The 16,374-nt window shown below is 40.3% G+C and overlaps 1 protein-coding gene across 1 annotated transcript; it reads left to right on the top strand.

Moving 5' to 3' along the window:
• Positions 1-2,428: 2,428 nt before the first annotated feature.
• LOC137282545 (arylsulfatase B-like) lies at positions 2,429-16,374 on the top strand. Its single transcript, XM_067814308.1, has 14 exons — positions 2,429-2,598; positions 3,075-3,186; positions 3,609-3,660; positions 4,865-4,968; positions 5,208-5,314; positions 5,698-5,762; positions 5,943-6,044; positions 6,351-6,414; positions 6,612-6,709; positions 7,223-7,359; positions 8,182-8,240; positions 8,419-8,542; positions 15,643-15,785; positions 16,168-16,374. Exons 1-14 carry the CDS (start codon positions 2,502-2,504, stop codon positions 16,338-16,340), a joined length of 1,437 nt encoding a protein of 478 aa, XP_067670409.1. The 5' UTR covers positions 2,429-2,501; the 3' UTR covers positions 16,341-16,374.

Here is a 16,374-nt window from a genome sequence, read left to right as displayed (position 1 = left end):
GTGCATTTTTTTTAAATCATTGTCAAAATCTTCTGTTGTGTGTGTTTTCTCACCACAGTGAGCACACACAACAGACAATGTGCAAGTATTCACGCGATGTCCATATTTCTGGCATTTAAAACACCTGAGCGGGCTGGGGATGTAGATATCAACTTCTATGTTACAATAGCCTGCCTTCACTGATCTAGGAGCATTTGGACATGAAAAAGTAAACAGATAGGTATGAGTTTGAAATGTTTCATTGTTTTTTCGGGTTGAAAAGCGCTTCACATATAGCACACCTTGATCTTTCATTTCACATGCTATATCAAGTTCGGTCATGTCAGCAAACAATTGATCACGATCTCTGATGATACCTTTACTAGTGTTCAAGGTCTTGTGAGCAGAGACCGTGACCGGAATGCCCACAAAACACTCAATACTCATCAGATTGGATGCTTGCTGTTTCTTGCTGCACTCAACTAGTAGCGCACCCGAACGTAAGCGCCGAATGTTCTTAACATCCCCGGCAATACCTTGAATGCCTTTAGATACTGCAAAAGGGTTCAGCTTTAATGGGATCTTGTCCGGAGTCCCAATAACAAGGAAACGTGGCCAATACTCAATCGACAGAGACGGTCTGTGGTCAGTATCAACAGGATCAATTTCAAGTGGACGCTTTTTTTTTGTGGGGTACTTCATAAGCCATGGTTGGTGTCATATTGTTCATCATCCGAGCTCCCCACCCACCAGGGAGTATCACAAGGACAATGCTAAAGCAAGCGGGCCTCCAGCTTGCAGCACCAAGGATACCCGGATGATAAACTCCAGTAGAAGAATTATAAATAATTAAACTACCAGATTGGCCCATGAGCCATCGCCTTCTGGCATAAGACACTAGGCAAAGTTCATATTAGAATTCACAATCAAAACATTTACTTATCACCAGTAGTGCCAAAGCCGAAATTCAAAACAATTTCAAATCAAAACTGTGCCAGAGACACATACACAGTTCGTGCACAGGGCTTGGCATGACCAGCCGACTGGTTGAATCGGGCCCATTCAACCACCCGTCTAGGTGAAGTAAGGGCCGAAGTGGTGTGTTGGGCAAATGAAACGCAATTAAAAGCCCATCTGCCCTCAACCACCAGGATCCCGTCCTCCACCGACACGGGACGCAACCCACGGCAAACAGGTTGCCCAATTTAGTCGCCTCTTACGACAAGCAATGGGGTGCTGTGAACACATTCTGTCCCGGGTCCACACGGGAGAAGAGCACTTAGCGTTACCCAGCACCCACCACGAGGAGGTGGCTCTTCATGGGTGCCAAAAGATCCTTAACAGTTTTGACATTTAAATATTTATCCTTTGTGACAGGATATGCTTGACCGTCACTCTCTCACCACAAGGGATACAAAACGGAGGATCCTCACCTTTTAACAGGTATGCATGAGTATATCTAGTATGGCCAATACGACATCGTCGTAAAATAACCTCTTCAAATCTGGACTGGCAGTCCAAGTAGGTGTAACCAATATACGGTTTTATTTCATGTAATTTGTTTATACCTACTTGGGTGTCCCACTTCTCCTGCATCAGATCACGGGTGTAAGTTCTAATGTCAGCTTTGTAGTCAGAGTAAGGAATAAGAAGTAGTGTTGCAGATTTGTTGAGTGTTGCCTTAGCAGCAAGATCGGCCATTGTATTCCCAGAAATGCCTACGTGGCTGCGTAACCAACAGGGGACGATGCCGTATTGGCCAGTAGCAAGATCATTGTACAATTCGATAATTTCTATTAATTGGATGTTTGCAAGAAAGATGTTTAATCGCCTGAAGACAAAAAAGAGAGGCTGAATAGATTATGTATTGTTTATGTTTAAGGTGTTTTTGAATATATTTAAGAGCCGTAAATATAGCGCTTGCTTCCCCTGTGGAAATAGAGCTGCTATCTGGTAGTCTAGAAGGTATTGTTCTCGATCCAATGACCATGACACAAGCTACAGCGCCACCGTCCTTGGACCAGTCTGTAAATAAGGATTTGTAATTGTTATATTTGTTTTTTTAATTGATGATATTCTTGTTTATATTGTAAGTCATTTGTTTCTGATTTTTTTAAAATGATGTTAATGTTAGGTCACTTTGTGGCCTAACCAATTGTCAAGGAGGACAAGAAAGAAGACGGGAAGGCGATGTACTTTCCGTGTCACAAATTTAAAGACGCGCGGCAGTATGTTAAGGGTTCTACTCTCCATATTCTCCTCTCACGCAAGCCATAACAACGTAAAGAATCCATACCACATGTCGTTATGTTACGCTCCGACCTTTAAATGTCCATCAAGCATGTTACCTTCTAAAATATGGTGCATATGTTCCTTTTGTTACAGTAATGTATGTCGCAGTTATTCTGACCTTGGAGAAAAGATATGGCTTATCAGTACATTCTCTTACGCCGATCTCAGAACTTACAGAATTGTGCCACATAACAGAATACAGTCTCATTTAGTTTAAACAAGCAGACGTGATGAAGGTTCAAAATGCCATTGCTCTGGTCCTGTTTTTCCTATCGTTGGCATCGGCCCTGCGCCCTAATATCGTGTTCATTGTGGCAGATGATTTAGGTGAGTGCAGGTTTTGAAAACAATTATAAAACGATTTTATGTTCAGTACCCTCCGAAATTACAGGTTACTCTCAATGTGTCTCAAGTTTACAAGGTTCTAATTTGTTGCTATCTTCATTAACCACCAACGGAAAATATATAATAATGCGGAATGATAACCTTGATCTAGGTTCTGTAAAGTCTGAACATCAGAAGAAGTAAAAGCGTCGAACTTTGTCAGCAAAGGCAGATGCATTACAAAGAGGACACTTCCTTTGATCACGTGGTATATTGTACAAAAAACCTGTCACAGCAGGAATGTAATTTTCAGAGGTTCTAGGTGTCAATAAAGTGTGTGATATTTGTGTTGGAAGCAGCAGATAATTATCAACAGATGAGATTGTTTTGAATGTTCCGTAGTAGTTACCTCTTGTGTTGTTTCTAATGTCACTACACCAGGATTATACTAATCTATCGTTCCATCTCTATGTGTGCAGGGTGGAATGATCTTGGTTTCCGAAATCCTGACATGATAACCCCAAACATCGACAAACTGGCCACAGAGGGAATCATTTTCAACAATGCATACGTCCAGCCTCTTTGCAGCCCGTAAATTGTCATAGTCTTTCCCTCACACTAACAATAACCACACGTGTTCTAACAAAAGACATTACCTCAGGTCGGGAAATACACCCCCACACAGACCAGTACATGTAACGAAAGTATACATTTTCTACAAGTCAAATGAACAAACGTTTTAATGGAATACACAAGACTCTCATTGTTTCAGACCCTGTACCTCCTTTATGAGTGACATAACAAACAACATACATCAAATTTATGCAACTAATAAAAACATTTATTCTTACTTGTATGTAAAATTATATATGGTCATACAGGCTGAGAATGTACCTAAACTTTGAAACCCCAAATCCAATTTGGGTTTGAGGAAATATACTGAGTTTGGATGCGTTATCTTACTGTACTCCCCATGTAATGGTATTACAATGTTACACTTCACACGCTTTCAGATCCCGTACTGCCCTTATGAGTGGAATGTATCCTTTCCACGCAGGCATGCAGGTAAATATATCCTTTATCATTTAGCCAACGCATTTATCCAAGACATGGTCTTATGACATAAAGCACGTCATGTTGTTAAAGCATGCAAATGACACAACTAGACTTCCGACGCATACGAACCTTTATACCTCTCTAATATCAAGGATGTTTTCTGACAATGTTACTAGTGGAAACAACGATTAATCCTGTGAAACCTGCAAGTCAGCTTCCGCGAACAAGTCGTTGGATGGTCACGGATCCGACTAAACCTTGATCTGACCTCTCAGTTGATAATATTCAAACGTAGGGGAAGTATTACACATAAACATGTGACACAGAATCGTTGTACTTATCCGTTTGACTTGTTTTGCAAACTCTGTAGATACAAAAATAGTCATTTATCAGGTTGGAAATATGCCAACAAAGAGTCATCAGGCCTTTTTAAGCTTGGCTCTCAATGAAACCGACAATGGAATGAATGGATTACAACACATGTTTTCCAAGTTTTACTAAATGCTGATCAAATCACTTCTATACAGGGAAAGAGTGACGTGAAAATGATAAATAGAAGTGATCACTCGTGGGACATTCAATTTTCAAAATAACAATCTCATCAAACATTTGGGAAATACCCATAAACTGAAGGGCGGGCGATGAGTTATGTTTTTCCCAATTGAAGCAACATGTGTAATGAATCCCCAGTTCATCTTATATGCAATATATATCAGGACTTAAATTCATCAATTGAAAGAAATATGTATGCTGAAGTTTATGGCCATGAAGAAATGTTGATTGTGTTAAAGTAAATTCTTCTCTTTTAGGTTACGCCTTTCACTTAGTGGAACTGGAACTGTTTGACTGTGTGTGTAGGGGGAGGGGGGGGGGGTATCTGGTCAACTTTCCTGTTATGGGAAGAAACTCATTTCGCTTCACTTCACTTCACATCACACATATGAAGGTCTTCAGCAGCCATTGGTTGCCACAAAAGGCGACCATACTTGTCGTAAGAGGCGACCTAGGGAATTGGATGGTCAGACGTGGCTGACACATGCCATAGCTCCCCAATTGCACTGATCGATGCTTATATCGCTGGCCACTGGATTGTGTGGTCAAGACACGATAATTTACAGACCACCGACATAAAGAGGCAATATTACTGAGTGCCCTGTAAAACTAAACTTACTCACCCACTCACTTCACATCAGTTGTACATTTTCCTTTACAGCATATGGCACTTGTACGTGACCAACCAGTATGTCTGCCCCTCAACTATACATTGCTCCCCCAGGAACTAAAGAAACTCGGCTATGCTACGCACATAATTGGAAAGTAGGTATCATCAAGAAAACTAAACTTTAACATAACAAGTAGAACATAATCAAACTGAATCAATAACAGATCTTAGACTTAACTTCTTGTACAACCGTTCACCAATGCAGATGTATTGATCCATGCCTGTGGTAGCGTTTCGGTTTGTAATAGTTGTCATTTTACGATACCCCAAGTGCACATCCGAATTTGTTTAAGTGCACTTCGGAGTGCACTCTAAGTATTCACTTTCATTGCAGATGGCATCTTGGTTTTTGCAAGTGGGAGTGCACCCCAACGTACCGAGGCTTTGATACTTTCCTTGGATATTATGTTGCGACTGAAGACTACTTCACTCACTCTGACGGTTTGTTTGATTTGTTTAGATTTGTTTGTTTGTTTTTCATACTTACGTTTCAATTAGAAGTGTGTACATGTGAGCAGGTGTACAAGAGTCCAAAGTGCTCCCACTATTTGCTTACAGTAGCTTCTCACTATTTTGTTGTAGTCACTTTCAAGCTTCTCATATTTGGTTGCAGTCACTTTGAAGCATCTCCAAATTTGGTTGCAGTCACTTTAAAGCTTCACGCCATTTGGCTGAAGTCACCTTTAGCTAGATAACTATGTAAATCTATATAGAAAGGTTGTTCAGTGCACTTAACTAAAAGTTGTAATCTATAAAGTTACACGTTCCACTTTTCACTCGAATGTCGATTAAACAGTCAGTCCGCTTGTTTTAAATTTCATCAGGGGGGTATTTGGACTTCAGAGACAATACGCTTCCTGCGAGAAACTATTCTGGGGAGTATTCTGCTGTAAGTATTGTAACAGATTGACAAAATTGTTCTTTAAAATGTATTATGTTTAGAATGTAATATCGTTATGTAGAATTATGTTTAAAAATCATACTTTCTGCGATATATTTATCTCCTCTGGTCTGTTTCTTGGTTTGGTCAGTGTAAACGTCCCTATTCATCATCTATTTGTCCTTCCAGAACGCATTCGCCCAGAGAGCCGTTGACATCATCCATCGTCATAATGTATCACAGCCGCTGTTTATGTACCTCCCGTATCAAAGCGTGCATGGTCCAATCGCGGTACATAAAATCCACCGTATATTGATAACCTGTACCAGTTTGCTGGGACGTCTGTTCTCGTATTGGTTGTGCTAATGATGGGGATTTCACATGTCTTTGTTAATGGTGCATATGGAACAAAACCATTTTCCTATAAGAATGTGTACAAGCTCATACTTATGTACATATAAATCACAGCAATTTGAGCATATGTTATCTATGTGAATATTTACATGCTAATGGGATGTTGGCGATATTGTTAAGGGTGTTGTTAACTTTTCTTTCACTCATTTGTCAATGTAAGTACTCCAAGGTCTCACATCACAGGTCCCGAAAAGGTATGAGGATATGTATCCAAATGTGATCAACAAAGGGCGAAGACAGTACAGTGGTATGTAGATTTTGCCTGTATTTCCTATCGTTTTCCCTATAGAGTTATCACTGATATTTGCATGGTTAACAAAAGAACAAATTTCAAATTTACTATTTAACATGCAAATGATTTGAGTAACCACCTTTACGTTCACACAAAATGAAATATCTGAAATATTGTTCAGCGCATTGGCCAACAACTTCTATTCGAAACAGGAATGGTGACCGCACTGGACGAGGCAGTGGGAAATGTTACCAAAGCCCTGAAGGATCGGGGCTTGTTTGACAATACTCTGATTCTGTTCACTGCAGATGTAAGTTGTTGTAGTATAATAGGGATAATTATCAATCACTACGTACGGAAAGATCTTGATGTTGGTATAAAATCTTTGAAACTGCAAATGGATCACCCTATAGCAGAATAACGCACATGTCACTTATGAGGTCAATGGTATACATTGCGAGCATCCCATTTTCACAGTTGCAACAACGGGGCGGTGGGAAACGTTCATTCTTCTTGTCGAGTTTGAATGAACGAGGTATAAACGGTGGCGATGTGAAATAAGTCACTTTCCCAGATTGACTGAATGTGAGTGATCACTGTTTAGAAGAGGTTACTATTCTATAACAAGAGGGTCATTTTGTCACCAAACTTTGAAATCGTGTCAGTCTTTATGTAACAAAGCTATGATAATTCAGAATGGAGGCCATATCGAAATGTATGCCAACAATTGTAATGATCGTGAAACATAAAAATTACTGATGTTCAAGACATCATCAAAGTGCTAATCTTGTTAATATTTTGTAATAAACTAATGAACCTTCAGAATGGAGGACCCATCGAAGCGTATGCCAACAACTGGCCTTTGAGAGGAGGAAAGTACACGATCTGGGAGGGGGGCACGAAGGGAGCTTCTTTCATGTATGGTGCAGGGCTCCAGAGGACTGGGACGACACACGATGGGTAACGCTATAAACTACTCTAGAGTCATTGAGTTAGGGTTCATAACCACAGCAGCAGTATTGCAGCAATATCGTGACTTCAAATAGTTACGAATTCATGATAAATGGAATATGGTTAGGCATATAACAGAAGTATTTCATGTATGTTCCGAAGTAAGATAAAGTATCCTATTTCGAAATTCAACAGACGTACTGTAAATAAGCAATGAGTGAATGGGGTTAGTCCTACGCCGCTTGTATAGCAATACTCCAAGAATATCACGGCCACTGACACTCAAGTGGAAATTGACTTTGTTGCACCCATGTGGGGAATCGAACCTGGTTCTTCGGTATGACGGGTGAATGCTTTACCCACAAGGCCACGCTATCTAACCAGTAAATCAGAAGAACACAATAGCCCTTACATGCACTTGTCCCAAGCGTATATGAAAATGCCACATACTATGGCGGTAGTTAGAGCGTCTGTACGGAGAGTGGAAGGTCGCGTTATACCCAAATACTTTAAAATATAGTACTTATTGTTCCCTGCCTCTCGCTCGGCATAAATGGGTACAGCGCAGACTTGTCGGCTCGGAGTCAGTATAATGTGCGTGGAGTATCCATGCTTAACTATGGCATGGTACCTCAGTGAGCTCGCACTATAAAATCAGCTTAAGTCTGGGCTGGTACAAACACGTGTTCATATGAGGGCAATGTCCGTATGTACGCTCAACCCAATTTTACTTCACCTTATCGTGTACAATCAACTAATCTTATTGTGTGGGAGCTTGACACATAAGCGTTTGGTATATGTTCTAAGTGTGCTCCTTCCACATTCAAACAGAATGATCCATGCCGTCGACTGGAAGTCAACTTTGGTAGCTGCTGCTGGGGGAACTCCAGGTGGGGAGATCCTTGAATATGCCCCATATTTCCTCGAGAATAGCAAAACTAACGATTATGCACTACGTGTACCTGTAGATAGTTAAAACTGTCTTTAGCTTGTTAACTTCTTTCGAAAGGAACATATAATCGAGTTACTTCGAATTTTATACTCCTTTCATTTCCTGTATGAACACAGACACTACCATTGATGGAATAAGTCAGTGGGATTCTATTCGATATGGTCTCCCCTCTCCAAGGACAGAGTTCGTCTACAACATTGACTACTTTGAAGATGCATTCGAAGGGCATGCTGCAATAAGGTATTTTCAGATGTCGCAGCGTTCTCCGTATTGCATTCCTTGTGATGAGAAAGTCACGGGCAAGCATATCCTGCTTGCCTGTGTTGAATTCTACATCACAAGGGATAAATATTTTACTGCCAGGACATTTGATCTTTTTATAACTGTTGGTTCTCATTTAATTCTTGTTTTTTTTAGTGAGTGAGTTAATATTTAACGTCACGTCGGCAATATCTCAGCCATATCGTGACGAGAAAACTTGAATGAACACTTAAATGAAATATATGCATATTGTAAAATTCTGTCAACGAAGGACAGTAAAACAACTAGAATATCACAATTTCAATTAAAACTAGCATGGAAAGTTAAAACTAATATCACTAATATACTATTTAGACAATACAATATAAAAACAGGCCATAGATCGCCAACAACAGAAGGTAGATCACCATACTAAGGACCATGGGGACTTACAGTACCTTTGCTACCTGCATGGACCCTAGCTGGATTTACATCATCCCTTCAGCTGCTGGCGAGTGTACAAAATGCTAGCCAAAATTAAAATAATAAGAATACTACAATTAAAAACCTGGTAGATTTAAATTTACATAGAATGCTTTGGGACTTACGTACCCTCTCAGGAGGACAATAGTTTTACAATACTTCAACCTCCCTTGAGGGTACCGCCACTAACAATTCAAGTTACTAATATAAACTACCGATAATTAAAATACATCTATTTACAGCACATACTACTCATAATTCAACCAACAAATCAATTTCCTTTAAAAAACCAATGATTAAATGAGAATTAACGGTGTTAAAAAGATCATTGACAGTTTTGACATTGAAATATTTATCCCTTGTGATGGAGAATTCAATACAGTCAAGCAGAATATGCTTGACCGTGATTCTCTCATCACAAGGGATACAAAACGGAGGATCCTCACCTTTCAACAAGTATACATGAGTATATCGTGTATGGCCAATACGACATCGTCTTAAAATAACCTCTTCAAATCTGGATTGACAACCCAAGTGGGTGTAACCAATATACGGTTTGATTTCATGCAATTTATTTACACCAACTTGGGTGTCCCACTTCTTCTGCATCAGATCACGGATGTAGGTTCTAATGCTAGCTTTGTAATCACTGTAAGGAATAAGAAGTGGTGTCACAGATTTGTTGAGTGCTGCCTTAGCAGCAAGATCGGCCATTGTGTTACCAGAAATGCCTACGTGGCTGGGTAACCAACAAAAGACGATGTCGTATTGGCCAGTCGCAAGATTATTATACAATTCAATTATTTCAATTAAAAGTGGATGTTTACAAGAAATATTTTTAATGGCCTGGAGGCAAGAAAGAGAGTCAGAATAGATTATATACTGTTTATGTTTCGGGTGTCTTTTAATATATTTAAGAGTTGTCAGTATTGCGTTAGCTTCAGCTGTAAAAATGGAGCTGTTACCTGGAATTCTAGAAGATATTGTTCTGGATCCAATGACAGTGGCACAAGCAACTGCACCACCGTCCTTGGAACCATCTGTAAATAAGGGTTTGTAATTGCTATATTTATGTTTTAATTGATGATATTTTTGTTTATATTGTAATTCATTAGTTTCTGATTTTTTAAATGAAGTTAATGTTAGATCAACTTGTGGCCTAACCAACTGCCAAGATGGAGAAGAAAGAAGACGGGAGGGAGCTATGTTTTCCAGCTCAATGCCGGCCGAGGAAAGAAAGGGTTTAATTCTGTGCCCAAGAGGGGGAACAAGAGAAGACCTCTTGTCGTATAAATTTTCATGAAGTGGATTAAACACACAATTATATGCAGGATTAGATTCATTAGAATATAATTTAGTAATGTACTGTAAAGACAATTTTATGCGACGTTGAGTAAGAGATGGTTCATCGGCCTCAACGTAGAGACTGTCAATAGGTGAAGTTCTGAACGACCCAAGACAAAGTCTAAGGCCTTGATGGTGGACAGAATCAAGAAGTTTAAGGTTGCTTTTGCAGGCTCCACCATATACGATGGAGCCGTAATCGAGCTTCGAACGGACCAGTGATCGATATAGGTGTAAGAGGGTAGTTTGATCCCCTCCCCACTTTGAGTTGGAAACAACTTTTAACAAATCTAGTGCCTTCAGGCATTTAGCTTTCAGGGATTTAATGTGCGGTAAGAAGGTTAAATGAGAATCGAAAATTAAACCCAAGAACTTGGCCTCCTTAACAACTTTGATGGGAGTGCCATTTAAAGATAGTTCAGGGTCTTTATGCGGTTTATATTTTCTACAAAAGTGTATACAATTAGTTTTGGATTCAGAAAATTTAAAACCATTTTCAAGACACCATTTGTTTATTTTATTTAAACACAACTGTAATTGCCGTTCAATAGTATGCATATTCGTACCGCGACAAGAAATATTAAAATCATCCACAAAAAGTGATCCATCGATTGAATCAGTTAAAACCTTAGATAAACTATTGATTTTGATACTAAACAATGTAACGGACAAAATACTACCTTGTGGAACACCCTGATCCTGATTATAATGATCAGACAGGGTAGAACCCACTCGGACTTGAAATTGCCTGTCTTTTAAAAACTCTGATATAAAAAGAGGCAAACGACCTCTTAACCCAAAGTCATGTAAATCCTTTAAAATGCCATGCTTCCAGGTGGTATCGTAAGCTTTCTCAAGATCAAAGAAGATCGATACAGCATGTTGTTTATTCACTATAGCATTTTTAACGAAGGATTCTAAACGTACCAAATGATCTATGGTACTACGGTTTTTCCTAAAACCACACTGTATATTTGTGATCAGGTTATTGGTTTCAAGATACCAAGTTAATCTGTTATTCACCATACGTTCCATGGTTTTACAGACACAACTTGTTAAAGAGATTGGTCTGTAATTAGACGGATCGCTATGATCCCGGCCAGGTTTTGGAATGGGGACTACAATGGCATTACGCCATGAAGTTGGGAAATTCCCTGTAGTCCATATCGCATCAAATATATTAAGTAGAGTTTCCAGACATGATTCGGGCAAATGCTTTAGGAGCTGATAATGGATATCGTCGGCCCCTGTCGCAGTATCATGAGCTTGCTCAAGAGCAGTATGGAGCTCATGTAATGAAAATAACTCATTATAATCTTCGCCATTATCCGAATTAAAATTTATCCGTTTCTTCTCTTGTTGTTTCTGGTATTGTTGAAATGCAGGGACGTAATTTGACGAAGAAGAATGTTTGGCAAGAGTTTCACCAAGCTTGTTGGCAATATCAGCTTTATCCGTTAACAAATTGTCATCATCCTTCAGATGGTGTACCGTCGACTTGGAACCTTTGCCCTTAATTCTTTGTATCATATTCCACACTTTTGAAATCGGTGTACGGGAATTGATCTTAGATACATAGTTTCTCCAAGACTGACGCTTATTCTGCTTAAATGCACGTCGAGCCTTAGCATTGAAAATTTTTACTTTATTCAAATTATGAACAGTAGGGTGGCGTCGAAAATATTTTTCAGCTTTCTTCCTACTCTTTCTGGCCTGCTGACATTCACTATTAAACCATGGTTTACGAATGTGTGGAACTGCAGAGGATTTTGGTATAGATTGGTCAGCAATGTTGTTCAGCATATCTGAAAATAACAGTATAGGATCTTTGCTGTTCGCGAAAAGGTCATGTTTTATGTAATAAGTACATAGTGTCTTATATAATGACCAGTCAGCCCTGGCGAAGTTCCGTCGTGACAATGGCGGATCATCACCAGGGTGGAGTGTTTTAAGAATGGTTGGGAAGTGATCACTCCCACAGAGGTCTTCATGGACCATCCATTCAAATTCATTAAATAAGGTAGAATCGGTGATTGACAGATCCAGGGAAGAATATGTCCCCGTTGCTGGATGCAAATAGGTGGGTGAATCATTGTTAAATATACATAGGTTATTGTCTGAAATAAGTTCCTCAAGGATTTTACCTTTATTATTAGTATGGGCACTTCCCCAAAGCGGGTTGTGTCCGTTGAGGTCGCCCATGATGATACAGGGCTTCGGCAGTTGATCATACAGATTTTGGAGATCCGACTGTTGAATAGTAGAAGATGGAGGAATATATAAGCTGCACAATGTCAGTGCAATGTGAAGGGTCAGTCGAACAGCAACAGCTTGAAGATCTGTATTTAAAGTGACTGGGCTATGTATGACACTCTGATGAACCAAAAGAGAAGCGCCTCCTGTTGCTTTTTCACCAGAGGGAGAAAAGGAATGATAATTACTATATCGTGTTAAGTTAAAGCTGTCTGTGTTTTTCAGATATGTCTCCTGGAGACATAAAGCTGCCGGCTGATAATCTTGTACGAGTAATTGCACTTCACTGAAGTTATGATTCAATCCTCTACAATTCCATTGAATAATATTGACCAATTGAGTCATGGTGCTACAACCGGGGACCGTTCACGCGAACGTGAGGAATTTTTCCTCTGTTTGTCCTGTGAGGACAAAGTAACCTCCATATCTAGAGGCCCAAATGTGTTTTCTAAAGGAACCTCTGGTGGGGAGGGGTTGGTAGGTGTTTGGTTCCTGTTTAGTTTCTTTTCTTTCCTTTTTTTGGAATTAGTAGTTACTGGTTGAGAAGAAGACGTGTCAGGTTGATTTTCAGATAAACTCTCTGTCTGGCTTCCACACGTAGACTGACTGGCTCGGGACGTAGATGCAATGACCGCGGACTGAGGTGAAGCATTAGAAACAACAGGTCTTTCTGACTTGACCCAAGTCAAGTCAGTCTGACATGCTATAGAGGACGTTGCTACAGGGCGAGAGACTGCAGCTGAATAGGTTAAATTCAACGGATTTGAGTTTTGGTTTTGCAAGAGTTTTTTAGCATCAAAGTATGAGATATTTTTCTCACATTTCAGTTTCATGATCTTCGCCTCTCTTTGCCACACAGGGCAAGACTTGGAAAAAGTAGGATGTGAGCCATCACAATTTGCACACCTTGGATCTTTTTGGCAGTTAGTATCCTCGTGGTTGTCTCCACAACGTTGACACACCACAGCGTTACGACATGATTGTGAGCCATGACCGAATTTCTGACATTTGTAGCACCGGAGTGGATTGCTGACATACACCTCCACTCCGATATTGAAATACCCTGCCTTAATTGAAGTTGGAATACTAGAACGAGAAAAAGTCAAGAGGTAGGTGTTGGTGTTAATAATGACTCCTTCTCTCTTAGCAGTAAAACGTTTCACTGATGTGACAGCCTGTTCCCGGAGCTCCGTAGCAATGTCCTCTTCAGACATGTCAGAGAGACAGCGTGCTTTATCACGAATGATGCCGCGACAGGAATTTAACGTTCTGTGCACAGACACAACAACCTCAACGTTAGCAAATGTTTTGATAGATATCAGATTCAGAGATTGTTGTCTCCGTGCACACTCGACCAACAACGAACCACTGCGAAGACGAGTGACATTGGACACTTCTCCACATATTCCAGAAATGGCCTTAGAAACGGCAAACGGATTAAGCTTTAAAGGTTGTTTATCCTTGCCCTCGATTACAAGGAATCGAGCCCATGAGTCAGCATTAGGAGATATATGTCCAGAAGGTTGATCAATTTCATCTAATCGTCTCTTCTTTTCATTACGAGTTGAACCAGATTGCTTGGGATCCATGATGAAAAAAAAATTGTTCAACACCCCTGCTCCCCATCCACCACGGAATGCCAACATGGGCAGTGTCACAAAGCACCGGATATCCAAGATGCTAACACTGGGGATACAGGGGTGGTATACTCCAGAGACAACAACACAAATAGCTGTATTTGTCTACCAATTTCATGCCCGACTGGTTCGGCCCAAGGCAAGAAAGTAGAGACATACATCATTTGGAGGTTATTATCACCAGATTGGCCCATGAGCCACCGCCTTCTGGCATAGGACTCTAGGCAGTTCAATATATAAATAGTTTAGATATTTGAGATAGATATGGCCAAGACCCAGTAACAATTTACATGTGCAAAATACAGCCTCCATGCCCAGGGCTTGGCGTGACCAGCCGATTGATAGAATCGGGCCAATTCTACCACCCGTCTAGGTGAAGTAAGGGCCAAAGTGGTGTGTTAGGCAATAGGAACACGGTTCCAGGCCCCTATTGCCCTCAACCACCAGGATCCCCTCCTCCGCCGACACGGGCCGCAACCCACGGCAAACGGGTTGGTGGACCAAATATCCCCCCGGGTCCACTACGGGGGTGTCGGCGAGCTCTTGGCGTTACCCAGCACCCACCACGAGGAGGTGGCTCGCCACGGGTGCCTTGTTTTTTTTAAAGGAAATTTATTTCATTGTTGAATTTGGAATAATATGATCGGTAGATAGATGTATTTTAATGATTGGTAGTTTAGATTAGTAACTAGAATTGTTAGTGGCTGTACCCCCAAAGGGGGATGAAGTATTGTAAAATTATTGTCCTGCTGAGAGGGTACGTAAGTCCCAAAACATTCCATGTAAATTTAGGTCTACCGAGTTTGTAATCGTAGTATTCTTGTTATTTTGATTTTGTCTAGCATTCCTCACACTCACCAGCAGCTGAAGGGATGGTATAAATCCAACTATGCTCAGGCAGCAAAGATAAACTAAGTCTCCATGCTCCCTAGTATGGTGATCTACCTTCAGTTGTTAACGATCAATAGCCCGTGCTTTATATTATATTGTCTGTTTTATTTGATAGTATATTTCACGTTTCCATACTAGTTTTATATCCATTCTGAGGTGCACTAGTATTTTCACTGTCCACAGGTTATGTTCTTCAAAATGTTTTGATGTTTCTCATAGGAAATGTTTTCGTAACGATATGGCTGAGATATTGCCGATGTGACGTTAAATATAAACTCAGTCACTCACTCAATCACTCACTCACTCACTCTTTGCGTTCATCATGCTTTCCGTGCTAAAGAATTATTTGTGAGGTTTACATGTTTATATGCCGATGTGTATGTCAGTGACCTTTATATGCAATATGACGTCAACTGCACACAACCAGCTAGTGATCTTAGAAGCAAAGAAACGTCCAATGAATATGGCAGTGTCTGCATTACTATGTATTAGGGTAGGAGACTACAAGCTGATCCTGGGATATCCTGGAGCATTTGACGGCTGGCACAAACCCATGAACAAAACCGAGGATGATATCCCTGCACAGCCTGTTTTCTATACGGGGGATGAACCAGTCTTTCTCTTCAACATTCGAGGTTTGCAATCAATCTACCTGGTTTGTCTTTCATAGATTTCCTTGGTCGTGGACGCTTGTATGAGCCGAAGAAAAACTAGCTGTGTGCTTTGATTATCACCGATCCCTGAAAGAATATATACAATAGTTGATTGTACTATACATATATCCCCTAAACCAACCATGTTAACGGGAGATAATCGGCAATCTGTTTCTTATCAAATTTGCTAAAATGTACATACTGACTATTGTTTAGTATAGTAGATGGAACCCACATGGGTTTGGTTTACATCTTCAGATTGTAACTAATATAAACTGGATCTCGACCAGAGGATCTCATCATTGTTTTTAATGTGTGTTGGTCCTTTTGGTCTTTCTTAAAAAACATTTTCATACACTTACAGAGGATCCTACTGAGCACAACAACATCGCACAAAAGATGCCGGATATGGTGGCGAAGGTGCGCGCCAGGGTTGAGGAGTACAAGAAGACCATGGTGCCATCCAATTATCCCGATGGAGATCCAGCTTCTGACCCAAGCAATTTTGGAGGTGTTTGGAGCCCTGGGTGGTGCTGATAGGATGGAGCTAATAAACATTGATCAAGCAATA

This window comes from Haliotis asinina, chromosome 4 (genome assembly GCF_037392515.1).
Source record: "Haliotis asinina isolate JCU_RB_2024 chromosome 4, JCU_Hal_asi_v2, whole genome shotgun sequence".
NCBI lineage: Eukaryota > Metazoa > Mollusca > Gastropoda > Lepetellida > Haliotidae > Haliotis > Haliotis asinina.
The sequence above is the reverse complement of the archived record's forward strand: the minus strand, read 5'-3'. Positions and strand labels throughout refer to the sequence as shown.

What these genes read in the sequence shown, in the direction of transcription:
- LOC137282545 (XM_067814308.1), top strand. Translation starts at nt 2,502, where the DNA reads ATGAAGGTTCAAAATGCCATTGCTCTGGTCCTGTTTTTCCTATCGTTG. An exon ending in CATTGTGGCAGATGATTTAG is followed by an intron (nt 2,599 to 3,074) that starts GTGAGTGCAGGT and finishes CTATGTGTGCAG; the next exon opens with GGTGGAATGATCTTGGTTTC. An exon ending in GAAGGGCATGCTGCAATAAG is followed by an intron (nt 8,543 to 15,642) that starts GTATTTTCAGAT and finishes ACTATGTATTAG; the next exon opens with GGTAGGAGACTACAAGCTGA.